This window comes from Cygnus atratus, chromosome 16, assembly GCF_013377495.2.
Source record: "Cygnus atratus isolate AKBS03 ecotype Queensland, Australia chromosome 16, CAtr_DNAZoo_HiC_assembly, whole genome shotgun sequence".
Classification (NCBI taxonomy): domain Eukaryota; kingdom Metazoa; phylum Chordata; class Aves; order Anseriformes; family Anatidae; genus Cygnus; species Cygnus atratus.
The window spans coordinates 2,392,431-2,416,076 of NC_066377.1; the positions used below are offsets into that span (position 1 = coordinate 2,392,431).

The 23,646-nt window shown below is 45.7% G+C and overlaps 1 protein-coding gene across 5 annotated transcripts in view; it reads left to right on the forward strand.

Moving 5' to 3' along the window:
• The window catches only part of KCNQ2 (potassium voltage-gated channel subfamily Q member 2), a 61,225-nt gene extending 41,507 nt beyond the window's left edge, over positions 1 to 19,718 (forward strand). For 2 of the 5 annotated variants that reach the window (XM_035548207.1, XM_035548208.1), the window contains 5 exons: positions 8,355 to 8,578; positions 9,016 to 9,124; positions 9,641 to 9,772; positions 18,083 to 18,206; positions 18,999 to 19,718. In XM_035548207.1, the coding sequence (XP_035404100.1) occupies positions 8,355 to 8,578; positions 9,016 to 9,124; positions 9,641 to 9,772; positions 18,083 to 18,206; positions 18,999 to 19,718 (1,309 nt within the window). Of the gene's footprint in view, positions 1 to 1,058; positions 1,113 to 8,354; positions 8,579 to 9,015; positions 9,125 to 9,640; positions 9,773 to 12,201; positions 12,310 to 18,082; positions 18,207 to 18,998 lie in introns of all 5 variants that reach the window. The other 3 variants (XM_035548206.1, XM_035548205.1, XM_035548209.1) reach the window with 3 other exon arrangements.
• The last annotated feature ends 3,928 nt before the right edge of the window (positions 19,719 to 23,646 follow it).

The window sequence follows — 23,646 nt, forward strand, 5'->3', positions numbered from 1 at the left end:
TCCAGGACAGCCCCGGTAATGCCACCAGTCTTGGGGACGTGGGGTCCTGTTCCAAGCACCTGAGGAGTGCCCGGGAAGGGGAGAGTGGCATCGCCTGAGCTTGCACCTACCACGAACCAGTAGGAATTTCTACAAATTCCTTCTGTGCATGCCCACGAGCTCTTCCAACTGCTGAATTCAAGCTGAAAATGACACTGGGTTTTTGTGCCCTTCAGCCTTTTCAGTCTGCCTGTGAATTCAGCAGAGAACACTGGTGGGCGGCTGCGTGCTGGTGGCCGGGGGGGCGATTTGGGGCCACCCCATCATCCTGACGCAGGCAGAGGGCTGCTCCATGGCCTGGAGAACCCTCATCGGTGGCAATCTCTTGGCAGGGCTCATGGAGCCGTGGTGGGGTGTCCACAAAGTCAGGATCACCCCAAAAGTGTTAGGGGCCATCAGACAAGCATGACGAAAACCAAGCGTGTGAACACTGGTGTTCAAATGCCTTCCTGTAAAGGACTGCACCACACTCCATTTTTATATATGGATTTTTTTTAATGCCAGGCTTAAAGTAAAGCTATTACCCTTATGAGTAGTGCAAATAATTCAGAGATTAACTAGCTCACTTGGTGAGATTTTTTTATTTTTATTTTTTTTAAGAACAAATTCAAACATTTCAGGTGTTGCTGGAGAATACAAATTAAATTTTTGGCTCTCCATACTTTAGAAAATTAAAATATGGTCTTTTTTAATCTATTTAGAGGAAGAAGAACATACTTTTTGTTCCCAATGCAGCTGAAAATTGTCTTCCTGCAGGACTCATTCAATTGTAGATGAACTGATGCCACCAATTCAAAGCAGGATGTGTCATTTCTAATAATGACGTTTATTGACCACAGCAAGACAAGTTTCAGACACCCCCTTAATTACTTTTTTTAAAATTTAATGCTCAAGCATAAAAATCCTGTCATGAACCTGGCCCTCAAATCAGCTGTCTTTTAAACCTAGAGTTAGTAATCAAAAGTTTCCTGTCTGGCATTTGCTTCCAGGTCTAATTTTTACTCTCCCCTCATTTCCAGTAAAAGCAAACCGTGCAGGGAGTCACTTTGCGGATGCTGCTCAGGAAACTCTAGGTACCACGGGAAATGCGTCGCACGGAACTAATCAAAAGCTGCACGGCTCATTCTCCCTCTACCCTGCTACCACCCGTTCTGATCACTTCTCTGCTTAATAGAGGTACTAGATGAGTAAAATAAAAGCGAAAGAGCCTCCCCATTGCCCGCTCAGAAATCAGCGGCTTCCTTGTCTGCTTATCATGCAGAACTTGTTGAATCGCAGAGATGAGGATGGGGAATTTGGTCTGGGCTAGCAAGCCAGTGACTGTTCAGCAACAAAGGAGGCGAGGAACCGAAGTTTAAAAAATGATGGAAAATTTAAAAAATAGTAATCTTTTTTTTTTAAAAAAAAACAAGACCCCTTCCTCCCTGTCACTCCATCCCTCCTCAGGGTCCAGAGAATCCTTGCAAATTGAATTGCACTGTACAGCAATACGAAGTTAGTAGCATGAGAAATGCCAGCTTCCCCCTCCACTCAGTCACCATCCCTTTGGCTCTCTGAACACTGCAAATTGACCTTTCCTAGTCGTGTGGCCTTTAGAAGCCACGGCTTGCCTATCTAGCACCTCTACTACGCAGCTAGAGAAGGACTAATCTTAGCCTGTCCCACCAGACATAGGGGATACGGGTTCTCCTTAGCCTTGACATTGCCCTTGTGAATGGGTCTGTTTCTAGATTCAGTGGGGAACAGATAGCTAGAGCAGAACGTTTTGTATCAGCCATGTTTTCATCTTTTTCATCAAGTTGACAATTGCTAGGTGGCTTCAGAGAACTCCCAATGAGCATCCCTTAGTGCACCCATCTGATTACCATGAGGGCACACAGATACATGTATTATTTTCCTTGTGTATAAAAATATCTACTTTCATGCCTGCACTGGAAGAGTCTCTTCCCCTGCCCCCGACGTTGCTTTTCGGCAGCAGACATGCACCTTCTTGAACTACCAATGCCCAGAGTTTGCATGCTTTGAATGCTGGCAGGTGAACCCCATCAGCTCTTCCCCTGAGGCCAGGCAGGTGAAAGCCCAGGAGGGGCAGGGCACTGAGTGATGCAGCATGTTTGTGAAACTGGATTTTTGCATGCTCTTTCTTGGAGTCCATTTTAATTCTCAAAATCACCAGTCTCTGTCTCCGTCAGAAAGCCGATAAACTGCAGTTATATCAAAAAAATATATAAATATGTATCTCCGATTTTCTCCATTAATTGTTCCAACTTATATCTTTTCCTTCCTTGCTATTTTTTTTTCCCTTGCTGGTTACTTTTATTATGTCAGACTAGAGGCCAAGACTCATATCTGAGACTTGTGTGTACCAGAAGCTCAGAAGTAGTGTGATAATGTGTACCAGAAGCTCAGAAGTAGTGTGATAAATCCCATCTCTGAATGGGTAACAAAGAGTCAGGGGGCATGATCTGGATTTTATGACAGCAGTTCTTGTTTGATAGTCACGATGGCAGGTTTCTGGTAGGAAACTCTGCTGTACCTGGATGAATAGCCTGAATCTTTGAGTTAGCCTCCTGCTAGGTGTTTTGATGGTACTTTAGCACTCCTTGAAATTTATCTTTGAAAGGACTGGTTTAAATATTGGGTAATTATCAATTGCACAGACAACATTTCAATACATCTCCAAAAGGCAAAGATTTATTTAATAGCCGAGTTGGAAAGTTTATCATACCTTCTGTAGTGTTTCCATTTGCCAGGTGAGGTTGCTTGTCCTTGGAGGATGAAATGTAATGCGGGCAGGGACTCCTCCCAGAGAAAGGCTCCTTTCATTGCTTAGCATTGAGGTTGGTTTGGGCAGAGTTTAAGGCAAGCAGTGATGTTCGTAATGCTCTCCTCTCACCTGTCTGTGTCCAGTTCTGTTTTCTGGAAAATCAGCCACTCTGATCTTAATGTCTTTCTTGCATGTCTTTCTAGGCATGAATTTTTGATTGGTAAAGCCAGTTTTCCTATGTTCTACTGAATTCCTTCCTTCTGTGGTCCTCATTTCATCTCCTCCATCTTGAGTTCTGTGAGGGAAAGGGAGGATGAAACAAATTATTATCTCAAGATCTTCTTAATCCATTGGAGACCTTGCAAAGGGGGATTACGGGCTGTGCTTCTTCGTGCCACAAAGGAGTCTTGAATTTTGGAGTATCTACAAGGGCATCTTTGTTACCTGCATCCTGAATATAGTTTTGTACACACTGTGCTTTAGTAAAACTGTAGGTCAACCCTAGAGGGACGTAAAAATAACTCAAATATCTGGGTTTCCTGGATCCTTGGTCTACCTGCCTGCAGTCAGCCACTGCACAGACTCTTAGGGGCAGATGCCAGCGCTTCGATGCATCTAAGGCTGAGTGCTAAGGAGACTTCATCTAGGATGCATATAATGAAATAACAGTGAACAATGAGGCAATCATTGAAAACTCAGTGTAGGTAAATTAATAGAGAATCTTTTAGGAGCCATGGTTTTGTAATGTACTAAACCAATGATCTCTGGTCAATAAACGCAATAATGCATGCATTTTTAGACATCAGTATAACTATACCAAGCCAGATTAGTAAATCTATCATATTCTGCTCATAAAGAGACATTTGTACCTGACGGCAGGAGGAAATGGCACACAGACCAGTTAAGGAAAGGTGTTTGCAGGGCCCTTGACTGGCCTGCAGGTCTGGGTGCAGCATTTCTTAAAGTCCTATTTAAGAAATAATCAGCCAAGCTTGAAGACGCAATCTAACTGTTTTTCTCTGCTCCTGAAATGCAAACTGGTTGAGCTGGCAAATAGCTAAAGGCTGCTGGAAGACGCAGGACATGTGCAGTGTGGGTTTTAACAGTGCCCAACACCACTTTGGGAAAACCAAAACCAAAACCAAACCAAACTAAAACAAAAAACCTTCCTGTGTTAGGAAGAGAAGGGTGAGAGCATAACAGAGATGCTGCAAAATACCAAAGACCAGCATTAATGACATGTCTGGATCTGGTGTTCTTTTGCTTGCCCGGGGTCCCACATCTGGCCAGGCTTATGTGGTGGCTTCAGGGACAGTGCCAGTCTTTCCAGCTGTGATTTCAGTGACCTCCTTCAACCCAAGCCCAACACCCTGGTTGTGAGGAATAGGATTACTCACCATGACATTGATCATTGGCTGAGTTTTCTTTTTGTTTTTCTTATGCCCAGGTTGTTCTGCTTCTAGAAACTGCATTCGCAGGGCTGAGTTCACCTTTGCAATGGCATTTCTGAAATCACTGGAGGTAAATCAGGCTTGAGCCTGCTCCTCTGGTGATTTCTGCTCTAGCCATGGCAAGCCTTGCACACACAGACATACTTTCCTTGCCTTAATGTCCCCTGTAATTGGTTTCTGCCCAGTGATTCATAAAGGCTATCACTCACTCCTGGCTCTCCTGCCTGGTTTTAACAAGCTGTTCTCATACGCCATGAGCTCAGCACAAGCTCCGGATGGAATAACAGCCTCATTTCCCAGCAAGAGATAACCTGCTTCTCCTGGCCGTAGATTTACAGGAGAAGAAACACTTTTCCTGGCTGAGCTTCTATGCAGGGGTGGATCTGAGCCATGACAACCTAACTCAGTTTGGCCTACAAAATGAAAGAAGAGAATGAAACAATTGCTCAAGTGCAGTTTGAAATCAATGGCAAGAAGTTACAGGTGATTGTTCTCATTGATCCAAAATTTCTGCTAATATTGTAATCCACATTTTGAAAAGTGCTGGGTTAATACCACAGAGGACTGTGGAATGAACCCCCGTACAAGAGAGGGGTTCAGACAGGAGCTCAAGCCCACAGCATCCTGAGGAGGCTGGGTGGCAGCTCATTTAAAGGTTAATTGTCATGCATTTTCCTGCTGAGTGCTGGGCTGTTGGACCTAACTGAACCTAAATGCAAAGGCCACTATGCAGCGAGCACCCTTCTGTCAACTGCTGGGGCTAGGGATCGGTCCTTACACATTCTTCCCTTGGGGGCTCTCATTTTTCTGCCTGGCCACAGAGAAAAAGTCAATTCAGCTTGTATCCTTTGTAAATCCAAGCCAAAAGCTGAAAGTCTTGTGAACCTTCCCTGAAGTCAGACCGGAAACATTTTTTTTTTGGTCATTGAATATGCTTTTAATAGCTGCCAACTTAAAGTAGTTACGAAGATCCAGGAAGTAAAGCACATCCTATTATGCTGTTACAGCTTCCCATAATCTCTGATTACAAAGCCATGGCTTACTTTCCCTTCCCTTCCCCCTGGAACGAGCAAGGTGCGGGCAGTGTGCTCACGCTGCTCTCACCATCATGATTGCAAGCTTTGATTCGTGTTGTGCGTGCCTGGATTACCGTTCTCCTTGTGTTCATGTCACCAACACATGTGCTGTCCACAGAACTGAAGTCCATTTACCATTGAGTGACACCTAAATACCACTTCTCCGGCACACTCTGTGTCACTTTGCATGACTTCCTGGTTAAACGAGAACATGATCTTGGATTAGCTGACAACACGCAGCTCTCTGTATGTATTTGTTTCTTTTGGACTCTTGCCCGCCAGCTCCTGCAGACCCCAACAGCATCCCCATCTGCAGGGATTGGACTTGCATGTGAATTCCAGGTGTCGTTTCCAATGAGAGAACTGCATGGCAGAAGGAAAACTGCAGTGAATTGTTCATATTGTCTCATGTTGTCCTTGTTGAAACAACAGAGTTCCATCAGGTGTCAGGTTTTTGTCTGAGTAGTGAGTGCTCAGGAACAAAACCCACCCAGACCCTAATTGTTCATCAGATTTCTACGAGAATTTTTAAAACATAAAAGTATTGCACCTCGTGCTATCAGGCTTGAAACCCTTCCCTCAGATTCCTCCCTGAGCCCAATGCTTTCTTTTTGGCCTTTTGTGAGTCTTGCAGTCATCTGCAGCACATTTACTGTGGAAATGGAAAGGGGCCCCAAAGACAAGGTCCTGCTTTACTCAGTGATAGGCAACTGGGTTTGTGCTGAAATTGGTGATGGGAGCATCAAGGATGAGGCACAAAGAGATTGCTTTGAATTCTGAATATTCATGTTTTGCTGATTCTTTTGTGTAAAACTTACTTTTAAAAAGGCTGTATAGTTCAATGCGTTACTGCCACTGAAATGCAGTAGATTCCAGGAATATTATTTTTTAAAATCAACTAAAATCAAGAAAAATATCCAAATGGCCTATTTAGGATGAAATGACAAATAAAATTTCAATCTGGCTTCTCACCCAGGAAACGCAGAGTGAGAATTGCTTTTCAACATTTGGTTGCTGTGTATGGTGCTATTGGTAGCATCAGGGCCTAAAGCTTACATCCAGAAAGGTATTTATTTATTATGCCTGCTCCTGGAGTCCTGTATAGATTTGTGCCTCCTGTCTGATTTTCAGCTGTGCTGAATGTCTGCTGGCCCCTGGCTTTCAGATGCATTTTGCACTTTGCAGGTGGCCAGTGTGCTGGAAATAAAATCTCCAGCACCTATCTCTGCAGTTTCACTGAACTAAAAATGCATCGTTAATTGGATGCAATTTTCTACTTTTCCTTTTCTACTTGAAACTTGATCATGAGCAGATTTTATTTGCATCTTTCAGCCTGGAGTTGTTGCCCAGCCAACGGTCAGAGGCAGCCCCGTCCTGCACTGGGCAATGCCAGCAAATGCTGCCTAAGCACCTTTCTGCCCGTGTAAATGTTCCATGTCTCACAATGTGAAGTGACTTTGTAAAAATAGCACCTTCTTACTCAACAAATCTGCTCCCCGTGTGTCTTCAAGTCACGCCTTCTTCCTCTCCTGACAAAAACAAATGTCTGGTGCTGTCAGCGCAGCGTGGCTGGTACAGCTGGCAGAAGGGAGCTGCAGTTTGCTTTGCTTCAAACAGCAGCAGCAAAGTTCTGGTTGAGGAACCTCGTGCTGGGTTTGAAGGCAAAGGAGGAGTGTTTGCTTCTGAGTTTTAAGGTGGCACTGCCGAGAGACAGAAAAAAAACAGGCCTTTGGTTGGTGACCTGGAAAGCTGACATGGAAATCAAAATTCCAGCGGTGTTGTGCATGCAAACTGAGGCAGAGCATGTGCAGCAGAAGGATAAGAGGCTGCTGCAATGGTGCAGAGTATTGGAAATGAAATCCTTGGTTTTGCTCTGTTTTGATTCGCCTGTTTACAAAATATTAGCTCCACGCAAAAGTGCCTTGCACTGGTTGTCTAACCTCTATTCGTAGATTTTAATAATCAATCAGTGTTCAGAGAATATCGAATTATCCAGAACCCTTTGCAGTTGGGTTCCCCCGAGGCTGTCTCTCAAGAGATGGCCCTTTCATAAAGATTCATGCTAGCTTTTTGTTTGCAATTTTGGTGTGAAAATTTGTCATCTTCATTTGGACAAAAGTTTTTATTTGCAAATTTCAGAATTTGGAAAATAATTAAAGCTGACTGTTTCTCAGTGACCTTCTTTTCAAACAATTATTACACATTATTAAGGAAATTGGATTCTAATAGAAAAACATCAATAAATTGCCGTATTTTGAAGCTGTAAAATTCTGCTTTGCATATTTATGGAGCCTGTAGCAGACCTGCAGCTAGGTGGTAGTTGGCTTTGGGATGGAATCTTTATAGGATATGAAGGAGTTGTATATTTAAGTGTTCATATTTAAGTATTTAAATATATGACTGGAAAAATACTCTTTGGAAGATCTAAAAGGGGCAGATCATATTTTAGGAGGGCGGAAAGCCAAGGGCAAATGAAGGGGGAAGGACAGGTTTGAGCACCAGAAATGAAGTTTTTCCAAGTAAAGTTAAATATCTAAGGTAAAGACTTTTTTATTGGTATTTTCTTATTAGATATAGGGTTTTGGAAGGCAGTTGTGAAAGAAAAGCTTCCTTGCTCATGATCGGAGCCGATCAGTGATTTAAGGACTCATAACCTCATCGTTTAACGTCATTCTGTCCCGCCAGCCCTGGCATCCCACGAGGGGCTTCTGTTCAAGTCCTCATTATTTTTTCTCTCTTAATAATCATTCCCATTTCACTCATTATGGCGGAAACATTTCTACAACGCTTTCTTAAAAAAACAAAAAAAAAAAACAAAAAAAAAAAAACAACAATAATTAAATAAAATAAATATATATCTTAAAAAAAAAAAATGAAAAGCCAACAGCAAAGCTACATCTCACTGCTGCTTGGAAGTGCTCTTGGTTTCTAATGGCTGGTGGGGAAGGACTGCGTGGTTTCCAGAATGACTCCTCCTGCTGTCTCCTTTTTGTCTTTGTTTCAACGTGTTTCTCTGAACAGTCAGAAGGTCAGTTTGAAAGATCGTGTCTTCTCCAGTCCCCGCGGTGCTGGCACCAAAGGGAAAGGCTCTCCACAGGCTCAGGGCATCCGGAGGTCCCCCAGCGCTGACCAGAGCATCGAGGACAGCCCGAGCAAGGTGCCCAAGAGCTGGAGTTTCGGAGACCGCAGCCGAGCCCGGCAGGCTTTCCGCATCAAGGGAGCTGCGTCGCGGCAAAACTCAGAAGGTGTGGGCTTGGGAAGGTGTGGGCTTGGGGTCCTTTGGGACCTTGAAACCCATGGGTAACACTGACACTCTCTTCTCACCGTCTAGGAAGGGCAGAGCTGCAACCTGGGGTGCTTAAATAGGTCCGTGACCCCTTCCAGCCCTTTAGCTGGGGTACAGGAGTACAGTGAGAGAGGAAACCTCTTGCTGACATCCATGGTAATATTATATTTATGTAGGGCTGAGGAAGGAGGAAGAGTCAAGCATCTAGAGGTGGATGGGTCCTGCATTGCTGGATGTCGCCTTAACATGGCTGGGGATGCTCTCACTGGGATGCTCAGCAAAGAGCTCTCTGGTGCTTCCTCCGGGGTTGCTGTTTGCAACCCAACTCCCCCTTCCTTGCCTGGTATGGGGGAATAGTAACATGCTGTCTTTTATTCCTGCCTCTCCCCAACCCAGAAGCAAGCCTCCCCGGAGAAGACATTCCCGACGAGAACAAAAGCTGCAACTGTGAGTTTGTGACGGAAGATTTAACGCCAGGACTGAAAGTCAGCATCAGGGCAGTGTGGTAAGAGAGGGAGAGGGGGAAAATGGTCCAGAAAAAGAAATGATAGGAAAAGAAAAAGAAATGTAAAGTCCATGCAGAGATGGCAAATGCTGAAATGCCTGTGCTGCGGGCTGTTTTTCCCCTGGGTGGCCTGCCCTCCTTTACAGAAAATTCTGCCAGAAAGGGCAATTTTTGCTGAGGGAAGGAATAAATGCAGAAACAGGAAAATCCCCTGCAGGGATGCATCCAAGCGATCGTTCTCACTAGCTCTGAGATTTAATGCTGACATTTATAAAAGTGGTGCAAAGGGGAGGCTTGCACAGCTGATAGGCTGGGGGGGCATCGGTGTCCCCTGGTGCAGACAGGACTTCAGCTACGAGCCCCATCCCTCTCCTCTTGCTGCATCCTCCCCCAAGCTCACAGGGTTGGGATTCATTCCAGTTTCCCTCACCTCCCTTCGTGTTTTTTATTTCCCACTATGCAGGCCAGGCTCCAGCCCAGGGACTTGATTTTCCCTTTTTTCTCCCTCTACTGCAGCATTATGCGATTTCTTGTCTCCAAGCGCAAGTTTAAGGAGAGCCTTCGGCCCTACGACGTGATGGACGTCATCGAGCAGTACTCGGCCGGTCACCTGGACATGCTCTCCCGGATTAAAAACCTTCAGTCCAGGCAAGAGACCCCTCTGCTTGCTTCACTTTTTCCCTGCTTTTTTGTTCACCACGGGGATGTTGCCATGAGAGAGAGACACTTTCCTTTGCAGCTAAAACTGAATTATTTTCTTCCTAAGAGGGAGCCTAGAGGAAACATCGCTGCTCATGGCTGAGACCCGTGGGGATGAGCAGGGCAGGGAGAGCACGCAGAGCAAGCGCTCTGGTTATACCAATAAAACTGCCTTGTTGCCCACCCCAGGACAGCCCTGGCAGCTCGTAGCAAGGTTTCTCCCTCTTCCAAAAACCACAGCATTCGCAGCTCATCCCCCTGCAGGCTTTACTTTAGGAGTTTCATCCAACCACCACTCCCATGTCCTGTGTTGTAGACCAAACCCCGAGCCCAAGCACCCCGAGCTGTGTCAGCTCAGCAGAAGGAGCCCCGGCTCTGCTGAGCACAAGGACACCCAGAACAGGAGACAGGGCTTGGCCTCGGGCTGTCTGCGATCAAAATAGTTCACCATTTACTTTTACACTTGGATAACAAAAGTATTTCCCTTGATGGCTGCAGCAGCCAAGCCTCCTCTGGAAGCCGTTGGGGAGGTTTTCATTTAATTTCCAGCCCATTTAGGTCCTTGAAAATGTGCAAAAAATAAATGTTTTTAGGTATGCAAGCAGCTAGGTGTGTACCCCAAGAATTGGAAATTTGTCTTATGTAAAAGAGGAATCTCTCTTCTCCTCCTAATCTCTCAGAGACCCTTTTAACGCTGCTGTTTGTGATGTTCAAGCGGTGGAGGCAACTTTCTCAGTGTTGCTGCACACCATACATTTCTTATTTCCAGCTCTGTTGCCAGAAGGTAAATTCTCCCTTGTGATGAAGACTAAAATATCCCAGAGAATTTCCTCTCTTTGAGCCTCTCACCCCCATTCAGTACAAATTCAGTGATTATGGATCTGAGATGTGCAGCTGAATCCGGAGGGGAAAGAGGAGGAGGAAGAGATTGATATTCCTTATTTTAACAAGCTGCAGCATGAAGCCTCCAGGCAGCCTCTGCAGCTGGGGGCGAGACAGTGGGGTTGGCATCTCCACTGGCTCCAGGGGGTCTCCGGAGTTCTCAGCCCCCCAGGATGATGCAGCTGACTGCCAGCTGGCCTTGCCGGTGTCCTATTGACCTACTGAGGTGGTGTGCTGTAAAGGCAAGGTGGTTTGGTCAGTTGGTTTTTTTTTTTTGGGAGGTAAGGAGTTGAAGCTTTTGAAAGACTAAACTGAATTGTCCCCAAAACTGCACCAGTGCGATTGTGAGGCAGAAATCCCAGGGACAGGACTAGGCTGGGACAGCCACCGACCCCACGGCAGGGACGTCAGGAGGACCAGGAGCTGTTTAAAAGCCACACGTGAAGTACCTGGATTTGGGATCCAGGGCTAGTGGGTAGCTTCAGTGGTCTTCCTGTCCCCCCCAAGCAGGAGATGGTAACAGGACCAGAGCCCCTTGGGCTGACCTTCTGAAGCCTGCATCGTAGCAGAGAGATGGACACATCCCCTGGCTGCTCACCAGCCCAGAACAATCAGAAAGGGCCCCCCTGTAGGAGAGGTGTGTGCCTGGGGTGCCCATAGCCAGCACTGGGGCATGACCAGCTGGTGCTGGAGTGTGGTGTGCCCATATACTGGAGCCCAGGGAGGCTGTCAGGGGGCGTTTCAGAGGAGAACATATATTTTTATTCCCCTTTCCTTCATCAACCAAAGCGCTGTGCTCTCCCTGCCTGCTCAGCTCTGCGGGGCCAGCTGGGACCTCCCGCAGCCAGGGCTGCCGAGTAAAGCTGCAGTCGAGCAAATTTCCAGCGTGTTGACGTGCACTTTCCTCTAACCATGAATGCCTCTGTCACCGTGGTGTGTGTTTAACGTGCTCTTTTCAGTGTTGTGTTCACACCGTCTCGTGCCTCATCCCGACACCTTGCCAGCCACGGATGTCTCCCATTCATTGAGTTGCACGGTCCCACAGCGTGTCTCGCCGACCCCAACGGCTCGTGCATTTCTGAACTAGCTGAGGATGTGTTATCTAGTGGTGTGACTGAAAGGAGAATGAGTATTTGTTGTTTCTTGTCCAACCATCTCAGTGGGATATTGCTGCAAATATATTCCAGAGGGTAAAGCATGTTACCTATAATATCTGGGATGGGGGGGGGGGGGTCTCCTAATCAGCAGTGATGTTTCCGTGGTGCCAAAAATCTCCAAATCTTACCCCAGAGTGGGTAAGATTCTGGTTTTCACCGACGACAGGTGGTAGGAAAGAAACCTCTGTTTCCAGCGGAATATATTTTCGATTTCTCTCTTTCTCTCTCTGTCGTTCTGTTTTTCAGTTGTTTCTTTCTTCAACTTTCTGACCAACTTTTCTCTACATGTTGCTTCATTATGCATTTTGCTGGTGTCTTTTTTCTTATTTACTTTGCCAGGATAGATATGATTGTGGGTCCCCCGCCCCCTTCAACTCCCCGGCATAAGAAGTATCCAACCAAAGGACCCATGTATTCTTCCAAAGAATCTCCCCAATACTCGCCTAGGTTAGGATTCACAAAAATGCCGCTTTCTCTGGATTTTTCATTTGCTTAATGTCAAACCCCTTTCATGCCAGTTATATGACGGCATTTATCACTTAGCAGCTTGCTAAATCGTGACTCAGAAGGGCTCGCTACTCTGGGTGTGCTCTGATTTACTTTCAGTAATGAGCTTTCACACTAGGCAAGCCAAAGAAAAAAAAAAAGGACATCCATACTGTCATTAATAACCATCAGTTTCTTCAACTAGTGTATTTCCAGTCTTCTTCTAGGTGCTGGTGAAATTTATCTTTTTAAAATCTCGTATTTTATCAGACTGTCTTCAAATATAAAAAGCGGAATATTTACCCACAAAGCCAATATAAATGAGACCATCTACTTTCCAAAAGAACAAATGCCCTACATTCAAGTGGAGGAGGCTCTGTTTGCAGCTCTTTGGACTGTGAAATGAGTTCATCTCGGTGGGCAAAGTAAGAATGAAGTGTTTCATGCCTGAGAAATGCAGTGGTCCCATTTTGCTGATGCAACTCTAGTGACCACAGAGGTAAAAACCATTAAAAAGTTAACACCATGAGACTTGCATTCAGAAAAAGGTCCCGATTTTGCATGTAAAAAGAAAAGGAGTCTAACCAAGCCCTCAGCCACTCAGTGAGATTTTCTTATTGCCCTTATTAAGCTCTCACTTTAGATAAAACCGTACCCGAAACTGATGCCAAAGTTGAACCACCTCTTCAGAGGCATTCTTAGGTCTGGACAGCAGAGAGCTGAGTAGCAATTTCACCACGTATCGAACCACTGGATCACAGGGCAGGTATAAATACTTGCCAGAAAGTTATTTTCTATGTACAAATAGTAGGTGATTTTAAATGCAGCAAGCTTAGCCTCAGCCTTTTTTTTTTTTTTCTAAATATACTTGCCCTCCCTAACAGCTAATACATGACAAATCTCTTGATTTTTATTTAAGCTTCTCTGACTAATCTTCACTAGAGGAATGTGAGTAAAAGGAATATTGAAAGCTTACCTTTCCCACTCAGCCAGCTCAAAGATTAAATAAAATTAAGTACAGAATTTTCCAGAAGCCCCAAGCTTTGTGCTTGGGAAAAAGATGCTTTCAGAAAAGCATTTTTTCAATTTCCTTTCCCCAAATGATGATGCCTCAAACAGGTCTTTAAAAATGAAATAAATTTCTTATTTGTAGCAACATTTTAAAATTAAAATAAAAATACAGATTCAGATGGATGATCATTTTTTTGGTTTACTGGTAAGGTTAGGTGTGCAACAAGCCTTCAGTAGAGATAAGGTTTCCACGTGAAAGCTAGTGCCTAGCACACAGAAAAGGTGATGGATGGATACTAGGGGAGGAGATCCAAAATGTCCCAAGCTGAGATATTTATTTTTATTCACTCCAAGCCTGTTGCTTTATCAGCTTAATGTTAATGACTTTCTCCCCCTCCCCCTTTATTTTTGCAGTGTCTAATACTGACTGCCAGATTAAAGATCTATTTCCAGTTGCCCTCTAGGCTCCTGCGACATTAAGATTTTTGGTTTATAACTGCTCCCTTTTTAAAGGAATTTTCCCATTTCTTTACTGAGCTGTGGCTGAGAGGCTCCAGCAGGCAGCAGAGTACAGGAGGCTGCTGAAATCTGTTCCAGCCCATTAAAGGACTGATGCTGTCCTTAATTTCAGGCAGCTGCATCCTCCCACAGACACCAGTGGGAGTTGCGAGGTGCTCCAAGAGTCTGATGGATGTGTCCCAGAGCTCTGAGCAGCCCCAGCCCAAAAACCCTGGGTCAGCTGCTGTGATCGTCTCCATCATCTCAGTGTGATGTGGGGTCCCCAGGGCTACAGCAGCCTCTCCTTTTTAGCCTGCACATCCCTGCTTTAGCCAAACAGTGCCCAGATTATACGAAAACACCCAGTGAGGGAAGAGAAACCAAAGCCGGTGATGTCCCCTGAGCTATCTCAGCCCCATAGATTGCACTGTGGTACTTTAGTGATGAGGGCTCAGTTCAGCCAAACTATTTCTGCAAATAGCTCCCAGCAAAGGCAGCTGGACCCTAGTGGATGTCCGTGGCTGTGGTTTGGCCGTGGGTGTTTGCTCCGTGCTGTGCACACAGAGAATTTGGATTAATTCACCTGGCCTGCTCGTGTAGCATGGACCTGCTCTGAAATAGGTGTAACCTCAGCTGGAGCTTTTAGACAAGAGACGTTGGTCAAAATATGTCTAGAGCAAACTTTAATGAAAAATGAGGAGGTAAGTAGCCAGTCACATGACATGGATGAAGGGGGTTTGGCTTCAATGCCTGGATTGTGTAACAAACTATCAAAGATAAAGAAAACAGAAAATAACTGAATATATATCCCCAAACAATTCATTTTTATCTCATTTGAGCTGTTTGACCTTTTGATGTCTGCTTCTGGCCCGAGGGTGACATATTACACCTCTTTGCATGTACTGTTAGCATGAAGCATAATGAAGCATGAGAAAACCTGCACTGTGGCTGATGCAAGAATTTACATTTTTTTTGTATCATTAGAAAGAAGGAAAGATATCAAAGCTCACTTTAAGGAGCAACCCGCTTCTCTCCCCCTCCTAAGCTAAGACCCAGCAAAGCATATATCGAAGGCAGCAGATGGCATGCTGTCATGCGTCGTCAGAAATCTTTGAATTCTCTTTTGCCATGAAGGGAAAAGCATGGGCATCTTCCAAAGCCCCAGCTGAAGGCTTCCCTCCACACGTTTGTGTTCAACACATCCCAGATAAGTGTTGGGAAGGCACAAGGCTCCCAGCGAGGTGTAGTGCAGAAGGGGGATTTGGCGTCTCTGGGAAGATTCGTGGTCCCTTGTCACGCGGTAGGAATATGCACTATTCCTCACTGCTTGCAAAGGTGGAATATGATCTCCCTTCTTCATCTTGTGAGCTTTGCTGCCCAATTTGAACAAGACCCCAGACTCTTTCATAATGGCTAAAAGGGCCTCCTGCTCTTTGCTGATGGCTGTGTCCTTGTGGTGCTCAGATAGGCACAGCTAGGTTGTGAGCTCATGGAGAAATTTCTCTCTTCTCTTTTATCAGACAAGGCACAATGAAATCTCTGCCCTTGGCTGAGGGTACGAGCACTCTCCCCTGGTTTCTAGCCTCTTCCATGGGAAGCAATGAGGTGGGAGACCTCGGGCCTGGTATATCCCACCCAGCCAACAAGAGAAGGGCTTGGTCACCTTCATCTGCCCCTCTCTGCCCTGAGGCCAGTGTCCCCTAGCTGCCCACCGCACCGTGCTTAGTGCAGGCCCTGCCTCCAAGGTGAAATCTGGCTCTGGTTTCTCAGAGCTGCACAAGATGACCCCCTCAGGGCTGGGTTACGGTACAGCCAGGAAGGGAACGATCCCATCAGGAGGAGTTCCCCTAGGCACTACTATCAAGGGCACATGGGCAAGGGCTTCTGAATGCTTTATGGGTGAGCTCTGTGAAGGGCTTCGGTTCTGCTTTTAAATCACAGCAGGTCTAGGGGCAAGTTGTCTCCATTCTGATGGAAGAAGTCAGTGCTTTTCTACACGATACTGTCAATCCCTCTGCCTGTGAAGTGCACCTTGCCCACCGTGCTTCACATGGGTCATATGAACTCAGTACGGAGAGCTCTTCTCTTAAGGACATGGTAGAGAGCAGAAGTCCTTCCTGAAATTCTGCAAGGCTAGAAATAGGGTTGCAAGAGGCTCTTTCTGCTATTAGAATACCCAGTAGCATGGCTATGTTCAGTTTTCCTCTCTGTTAACAGTCTCTCCTGCCTCCCTGCTCTACTCAGCGACTGTTGAAGGACATCTCATGTTCGTTAGTGCACATGTTTTGGTGGTAGCATTGTGCTAGGTGGGACAGAGCACCCTGATTTTTCTTGGCCTTCTGAATTACTCAGTAGTGATTAGGCTTTGAGCCTCCTAAAATGCATGTTCATTGCTTTACTAGTTTACTTGCTTGTGCATACAGGAGAGGAGTTCGTACAGTGGCTGTACCACGCCTTGACTTGTGATTCCAAACCAAGGTAGCCCGAGGTATCCGATTTAATACCTCTTTGCTTACATGGTAGCAACATTGTCTTAGGATTCCATGTGCTGTATGTCATGTCAGTAATTGCATCCCTTGTGGGGAGTTCCTGTACATGTCGATAATTTGCTTCTCCCGTTACAAGAGAGAAATAAGGCATGCATATTCCTCACACTTGTAATTATAGCACTTGGTGCTCCTTGTACTCCTGTGCTTATATTGCTAAGCAAAGGATCAAACATGACTTTTTAAATTGAATGGTATTCTGTCGCATCCCTGCCCAAATGAAGTATCTTCTGGGATCAAAGCTAAACTCCAAAATAATGGTTGGCTTACATTTTCTGTCTTTGGTGTGATGTGCTCACCCACTTCATCTCTTTGAGCCAGACCTTCTGGTGCTGTAAACTGCTGTCGCTTTAATATAAGCCAAGGGAGCCACACTGGTCTATACCCACTGATATTTGTCCCTTTATGTCAACAGCCAACATATGTAGTAAGTCCCCGTCACATGTGATGAAAACAGATGGCTCTTGTGTTGAAATAGCCTCACGTCTCTCTCATTCCTTTCCTTGCTTTTTGTTTGTTCATTTTCCCCTGTCTGTCTGTGTTCAGCTCCTTCCTTTTCCTTCTCCTGGTGCATGGACCCATGGCCCACACAGCAGAACTGCGTAAGAAGCATTTTGAGTTTTCCACTCAAGATACCTCAACTTGGTTTCAATCAGATTGATTAACCCTTCTTTTCCCCTGCCACCCTTACTTTTGGTGCATTATGCAAGGGTAAATTTTGCCTGGTGTAGAACTGGGTTATAAACTGGGCTGTCATTAACAAGCTATTCCAAAACTGGGTTGCTCCCTGGATTTTGGAGGGATCAAGCCTCAGGACTTACTCTCTAGAAAATTACTCATTTGGTGCCTCAAAAAAATTTGACTTCCAGCTTCGAGAGTGGCTCTGCCCTCCTTCTTCCTCTGCACAGGGAGCTGTATATCAGCTCAGGTGCTTCTAGACTGGGAAGAAGGAACTGCAAATGTAAAATGTGTAAATAACTTGGTGCCAAACATCGTGCCCGGTAAATTTAGCTGCTGATGTTGCAAGAATATCCTCTGCTGTTAGCAGCCTGGAGCCCTGCTAATAGAAAATGTCTAATGATACAGGTGTGAATTGCAGTAGAATTGAGATGAAAACAGTTTGGTACTGTTTGGTGGGTTATGACTAAATTCAGCCACAATGTAATTCCACTAAAACAGTTAGCACCACGCCTGTTTGTTTGGGTCTTAGGGCAAGCGGCTCATTTTCATGGACACGGGAATTACACACTTACATTTGCATCAAGGAGAGGAAACTTCTGCAAAAACTGAACAGAATCCCATTGACATACGCTAGACAGAAAACTTGTTCTTCCCCCAAGATAATAAAGCCTCAGTGCAAATAAAAAGTTAATTGATTTGGAAGAAGGCCAGTTACAGAAATTCTTTGCACTGGGTAAATTTACTGTGCATAATGTGCCAGATTTTATCTGTATAAACAGAAATGGATAATTTCAAACTCCGCTAATACTGCTCCGAATTTTGCATCTGAATTAACACTTCAGTGCCACCGCGTGTCTGTGAGTAATTTGGAGTGCTAGTTGGGAGAGAGGCTGTTGCTTTGTCCCCCGGAGGCACGACAAGCGGAGCCCCCCTTGCCTGCTGCCTCCGACTGACTCCAGTCCTTTTCCGGGGGCGGGGGGATTTTCTGATCCCGGTAGAGTTGACCAGATCGTTGGGAGAGGATCCTCCATGACCGACAAGGATCGGACCAAAGGGCCAGCCGAAGGAGAGATGCCGGAAGACCCCAGCATGATGGGCAGGCTTGGAAAAGTTGAAAAACAGGTATATTGGGGCAAGAGGGGTTCTTATCAGAGGGCATGGTATGCATTGTGGGATTATTGTGGTTGTTTTTTTTTTTCTGGATGCTTTTCTGTTTGTTTTTTTTTTTGTTCCTGTGGGATATTAACATTCAGAAAAAAAAAAAACAACAAAAAACACACACACAAAAAATAAGAGCTAAGAATATTTTAAAGAGGAATCAAGATGGATTTTATGAAAGGTCACTAAATGTCTTAGAAACCCCTGTACTACATTCAAAGTAGATTTAGACACTTTGAAGTCTGTTCCTTACTGACTTTCTTTTTTGATGAGTCTACCAAAAGTCTACATTATTTTTGAAAATGGCACAGTGCCACTGTGTTAGACATGTTCCAAATGAGTCCATGAGCCTGGCTGCTGCAGCTGCCAGCCTCGCTGAAGATGAAAATCCTCCCAGAAAAAAAAGGCCGAGCAATCCCCATGACCAGCTGAGCCCAGGGGAGTGCCAGATGCAGTAAGGAGCTGAAAGCGACCGGCAGGATGCGAGTGTCCTCCAGCTCTCTTGGAATTTGGTGCATGCCAAAAAGATTATAGGAGCTTAAGGAAAACCTTGTGACAAGGTGGAGAATGAAAGGTTGTTTCAGAATAGGACAATTAAATATTTACTAAAAGTGCCAGTTTGGTGTAGGTCAGTGTAGGTAGAGGTCATCTATGAAGTCCAGGCCTACATTTTGACTGGAAGTTGCTCATGCTCAGGTTTTTAAATTGCTTCAGCCTGCATGCAGCATGTAGCACTGGATCTGTGGTGTTTTGCAGGTTCAGTCGATGGAGAAGAAGCTGGACTTCCTGGTGAACATCTATATGCAGAGGATGGGCATCCCACCAACAGAGACGGAGGCCTATTTTGGCTCCAAAGAACCCGACCCGGCACCTCCATACCACAGCCCCGAAGACAGCAGGGAGCACATTGACAAGAACGGCTGCATCATCAAAATCATCAGGTCCACCAGCTCCATGGGTCAGAAGAACTTCTCTGCCCCGCCGGCCCCGACCAACACGTGCCCGCCCTCGACCTCATGCCAGCAGCAGGCCTACCAGCGGCAGAGCCACGGCTCCTCGCCCGTCGGAGACCCCGGCTCGCTCGTCCGCATCCCGCCACCACCCTCCCACGAGCGCTCCTTGTCAGCCTACAGCGGTGGGCACAGGGCGAGCGCGGAGTACCTGCGGAACGAAGACATTACAACCAAACACCACGAGAGTGCCCTGAGAGACAGCGACACCTCCATCTCCATCCCCTCGGTAGACCACGAGGAACTGGAGCGCTCTTTCAGCGGCTTTAGCATTTCCCAGTCCAAAGAGAATTTGGACATCCTTAACAACGGTTGCTATGCAGCCGTGGCCAAAATCAGACCCTACATCGCAGAAGGGGAATCGGACACCGATTCTGACCTCTGCACGCCCTGCGGGCCTCCTCCCAGGTCAGCCACGGGCGAGGGACCCTTCAGTGACATGGGCTGGTCAGCCCCCCGGCAGTGAGGCCTCCTCGCAGCCGCCGAGCCACGTCCGAGCACCGGCAGCTGCCCGCTCCGGCTGTCCACACGTCGAACATCTCAAGGAGATAGACAGCTAAGGGTTTCCTCCATCTAGGACATCCTTAGCTGGCGGAGACTTTCTTGCAGCTTACTCTGGGGGGGTTACGAGCAGGTCCAAGCCTGCAGTTGTGGAAGAGGTGACGGTGGTGAGCGAACTGGAGCCGGGAAGTCCGGATTTCTTTCATATGCTCTTTCTGAGATCATTAGGTGAAATAATTTCATGGTGCAGGATAGGCAATTTGCATTTCTTGGGAATTTTCAGAGATGCAGGGCAGGAATAAATCACCCGGTCAGGGCTTTTGGAGGTCGCAGTGACTGGTGGCTGACCAGTGTTATGTGGGAATTGTCATCCCATGGCACTGGTGATGACACCTTTAGGTATTTTGGAGTCGTGGAATGAACATTTGTCTGTTTCTGGCTTAGACTTCAGGTCGCTTGAAAATTACTGGGGTGTTTTTACTCTGTGGTTCCTCACTGACCATCAGGCAGGTGGTATAATTCCAATATAATACATGGAAATGTTGCGTAGGCCCCTGGAGGAGAGGGATAGGGGCTGGAATATTTGCATGATCAGAAGACACGGCCTCAGAGCGGGACAGGTTCTGAACCAGAATGGTTTGGAAATTGTCCTTGTCAAACAGCTTAGGAAACTGAAAAACTCAGAAATAAGAGCTTGCATGCTCATATTTCACACATATTTCTGAGAAAACCCAGAGAGCAGAGAAATGAGACAGAGGACAAGAGACTATGTGGCTGGAATTTTGTATTTTAAACCATGTATTATATTTAATTATCTCTCCTCCTGTTGACATGACCTGGAGATGCTTTGGAAGCAAAGGCAAATCAAAGACAACCCCTCTGGAGGGCTGCCGTGATGTGGAGCCGTTCTCATGGCCAGCAGTGCTGTGCTGGAGTCCCAGCAGCACCAGCCCGAAAGGAGAGGGTGGATATGCAAGATGCTGTGGTCCCCGCGTTGCTGCGAGTTACGTGCTGAGCTCCATCCTTTTGAAGCCCTGTTGGCCAGAGTTGGGCCCTTTTCTTAAAGTTTGCATTGTGCCTGAACACTTTTGCACACACTAAGCCCCATGAAAATCTTCCCCTTCCTCTTCTGCCCTGCCACGAACCACACACCCATGTCCTCTGGACATCGTTGGGTTGTTTGGATTCCTCAAGCCGAGTTAAGAGGTACTTCTTCATTTCTTCAAGATCTTTCAGAAGCCTCTTCTCTGTGTGTGCCCACAAGTTGTGCCAATCCAAGTCTGTCCCATTTTGCTGGTTTTGTTTGTTTTGGAAAGGCCATTGTGTTGCTATCAGGAACCTCAGCAGTGCATTCAGCTGGGGGAAGGCAAGGGGAAAAGTGATGCTCAGAGTTGCTTTTGGGACCAAAACAAAGCCACCAAGTGATCCTTTACATGGATAGAGATTTTTTATTTTTTATTTTTTTTGCAAGGGGATGGATCAGACAAAGTGTATTGTGGGATCCATCTCCAAGGCTGGGACACCATGGCCAGTGTTGTGCCTCTGAACCCTCCCGTGCACCTACAGCCCAAATCCCATGTGTGTTTTCTGCAAGAGTCAGGGCTGTATCTGCAATTTCAAACCCCATCTCTCCCGTGCGTACCAAAAGCTTGTTAAGGATATTTAGGTGACAGCTTCATTTCTGCATGGCCTTTGAGAGGCTGAACTTGTTTGGGCAGAAAGGAGAATCACAGCCTTCTCTCCTCCCGTTTGTTTAGCAGCAACCAGGGGAGACCCAGGACTATTTTGGCCCTAGAGAAGGTATGGGAGCAGTATGAGAGCTTGCAGACAGGAAATAAAACCATCCTTTTGCTAGTGCTCAGGCCTAACACACAGGTCTTCACATGGGATTGAGGAGTGGGGAAAGGCTCTGCACAATTTTTTCTGCCATTTTTTGTCATTCAGAAGGGAAAAACATTTTTCTTAGAGGGAACTTTGATTTCCAGCCTTGCTATTTCCCCCCCTTCCAACTTGATCCTTCTGCAGTTTTTCCCTCTCTGATTTTGTTCCCAGACTCCTTTTGGCTCTGGATTTCTTTGTGCAAAGTGAACCCAGTGATGTCCTTGACTTCAGTACTGAGACCTTTCGTCTTTGAGAACAAAATGGCTGTAAATTGTGCAGATTTGCCCTTGGCATGTTGCAAAATTAGATACCTTCTGGTAGAACAAGAAATGTCAGCAGGTCCCACATCAGACTTGGAGGCATGTCTTTTCTAGTGACCACAAGAACAGAAATGGCACTGGGTGAGGCAAAAATCAACATTGGTCCAGCCTGCCTGCTCGCTGTGAATTTTCTCTAAATCAGAGATTACAAACATCTGTTATCTCTTTTTATTTTATTTTATTTTATTTTATTTTATTTATTTTTTATATTTTTGCAACTACTTTTTAAGGCCTGCTGGAAATTTGGCACATAAGTGTACAATATAAAGGCAGAAGCTGCAGATGAGGATGAGGATGAGGATGGTGTTGTGCCATCCTATTACCATGAAGGTAAATGCCTTGTCTTTAATATAAGAGGCAAAGTCAACAGGACATGAAGGCACAATATTTGTGGGATATAATTTTCATCATGTCCGAAATTTGAAGCTTTATTGGCTCTATTTTGAATGTGCATTTCCCAGTTCTTACTGCAATACCCTTTTCTCTTGCCCAGCTGATGTTACACCCTTGAACACATATAATGCCAGTGTGTCCTGAGAAGCAGTTCCACTGTGTCCTCCGAGTTTTCCACATGCTGAAATCTGTCTATCTTTTGCCTCCTTTAGGGACTGCATAGGAAGAATTGTGTTTTCCCTCTTCAAGTAAGTTACTACACTAAAGTTTATAAAGATCTCCTGACTTGTAGCTTTAAAAAGGTGTTAGATTTGTCCCACATGATAACAGAAAATGGGTTTTACATCTGTGCAGCACAGATTGCATCTTGCTGCTACAAATTGCGTAGAGAATTGTTTGGAAGAGATAAGCAATATTGCACCCTCATCCACAGCATCATTTCAAAGAAATTCTGACCCCCTCCTGCCCCATCCACAGCCATGCCATAAATCACCACTTCTTATTCATCCAGGCAAAAAGGCTTGACCTGGATTTTTGGGTTAAATTATACCAGAATTAATTCGGGCCTGTGTGAATAGGAGCAGAGCCTGCTCTAACTAAAGATTTTGTTCCTTATCAACAAAAGTCATTTTATTCCTGCTCTAAATCATAGTCCAATACTCCCTGCAAAATCTTCACTTTCAGTCCCTCAATTTCCCCATGTCCATATCACACACGATATGTGTGTGATAATCTCCCTCCCAAAAGTCTTAACCACTAGCTTAGAAGAAAACAGTTTGTTTATGTTTTGCTAATAAGGCAGTTCCGGTGATAAAGACCTTTAAAAAGATGTGCAGGCCAACTTTGTCCTTCTACTGAGCCTCTCTTGGGCTGGTCTTTGCTCCCCTGTTCCTGCCGTGTCTGTTCCCTATTTTTTGGCAGACACTGAAGGACCAAAACAAGTTTTAGACCATGCCAAGTGTGGACACAGGAGAGCTGAAGAACACATGAAGGCCAAATTTCCAGCAGGCCGTCTTGAACTGCTCCAGGGGTGTCGGTGCCCGCATGTGCACAGAGCCTGCTTTCGAGATGCAGGAGGTGAAGCTGTGGCCTTGAACCAGAGCCCAGAATCTGGTCTCCGAGAAACTTCCGGACTTTTTTTTTTCAAAATCTGGGTCTGGGTAAAATACTACAGACTACCCTGCCTATGGGATGGGGCAACCCCTGAGACCGGGACCTGAAGTCCCAGTCAGTTATTGGGTGCTTCAAGTCCAAGCGTGAGTTCAAGTTGTCTGAGGAGGTCGTGTCTCTGAAGAGGAG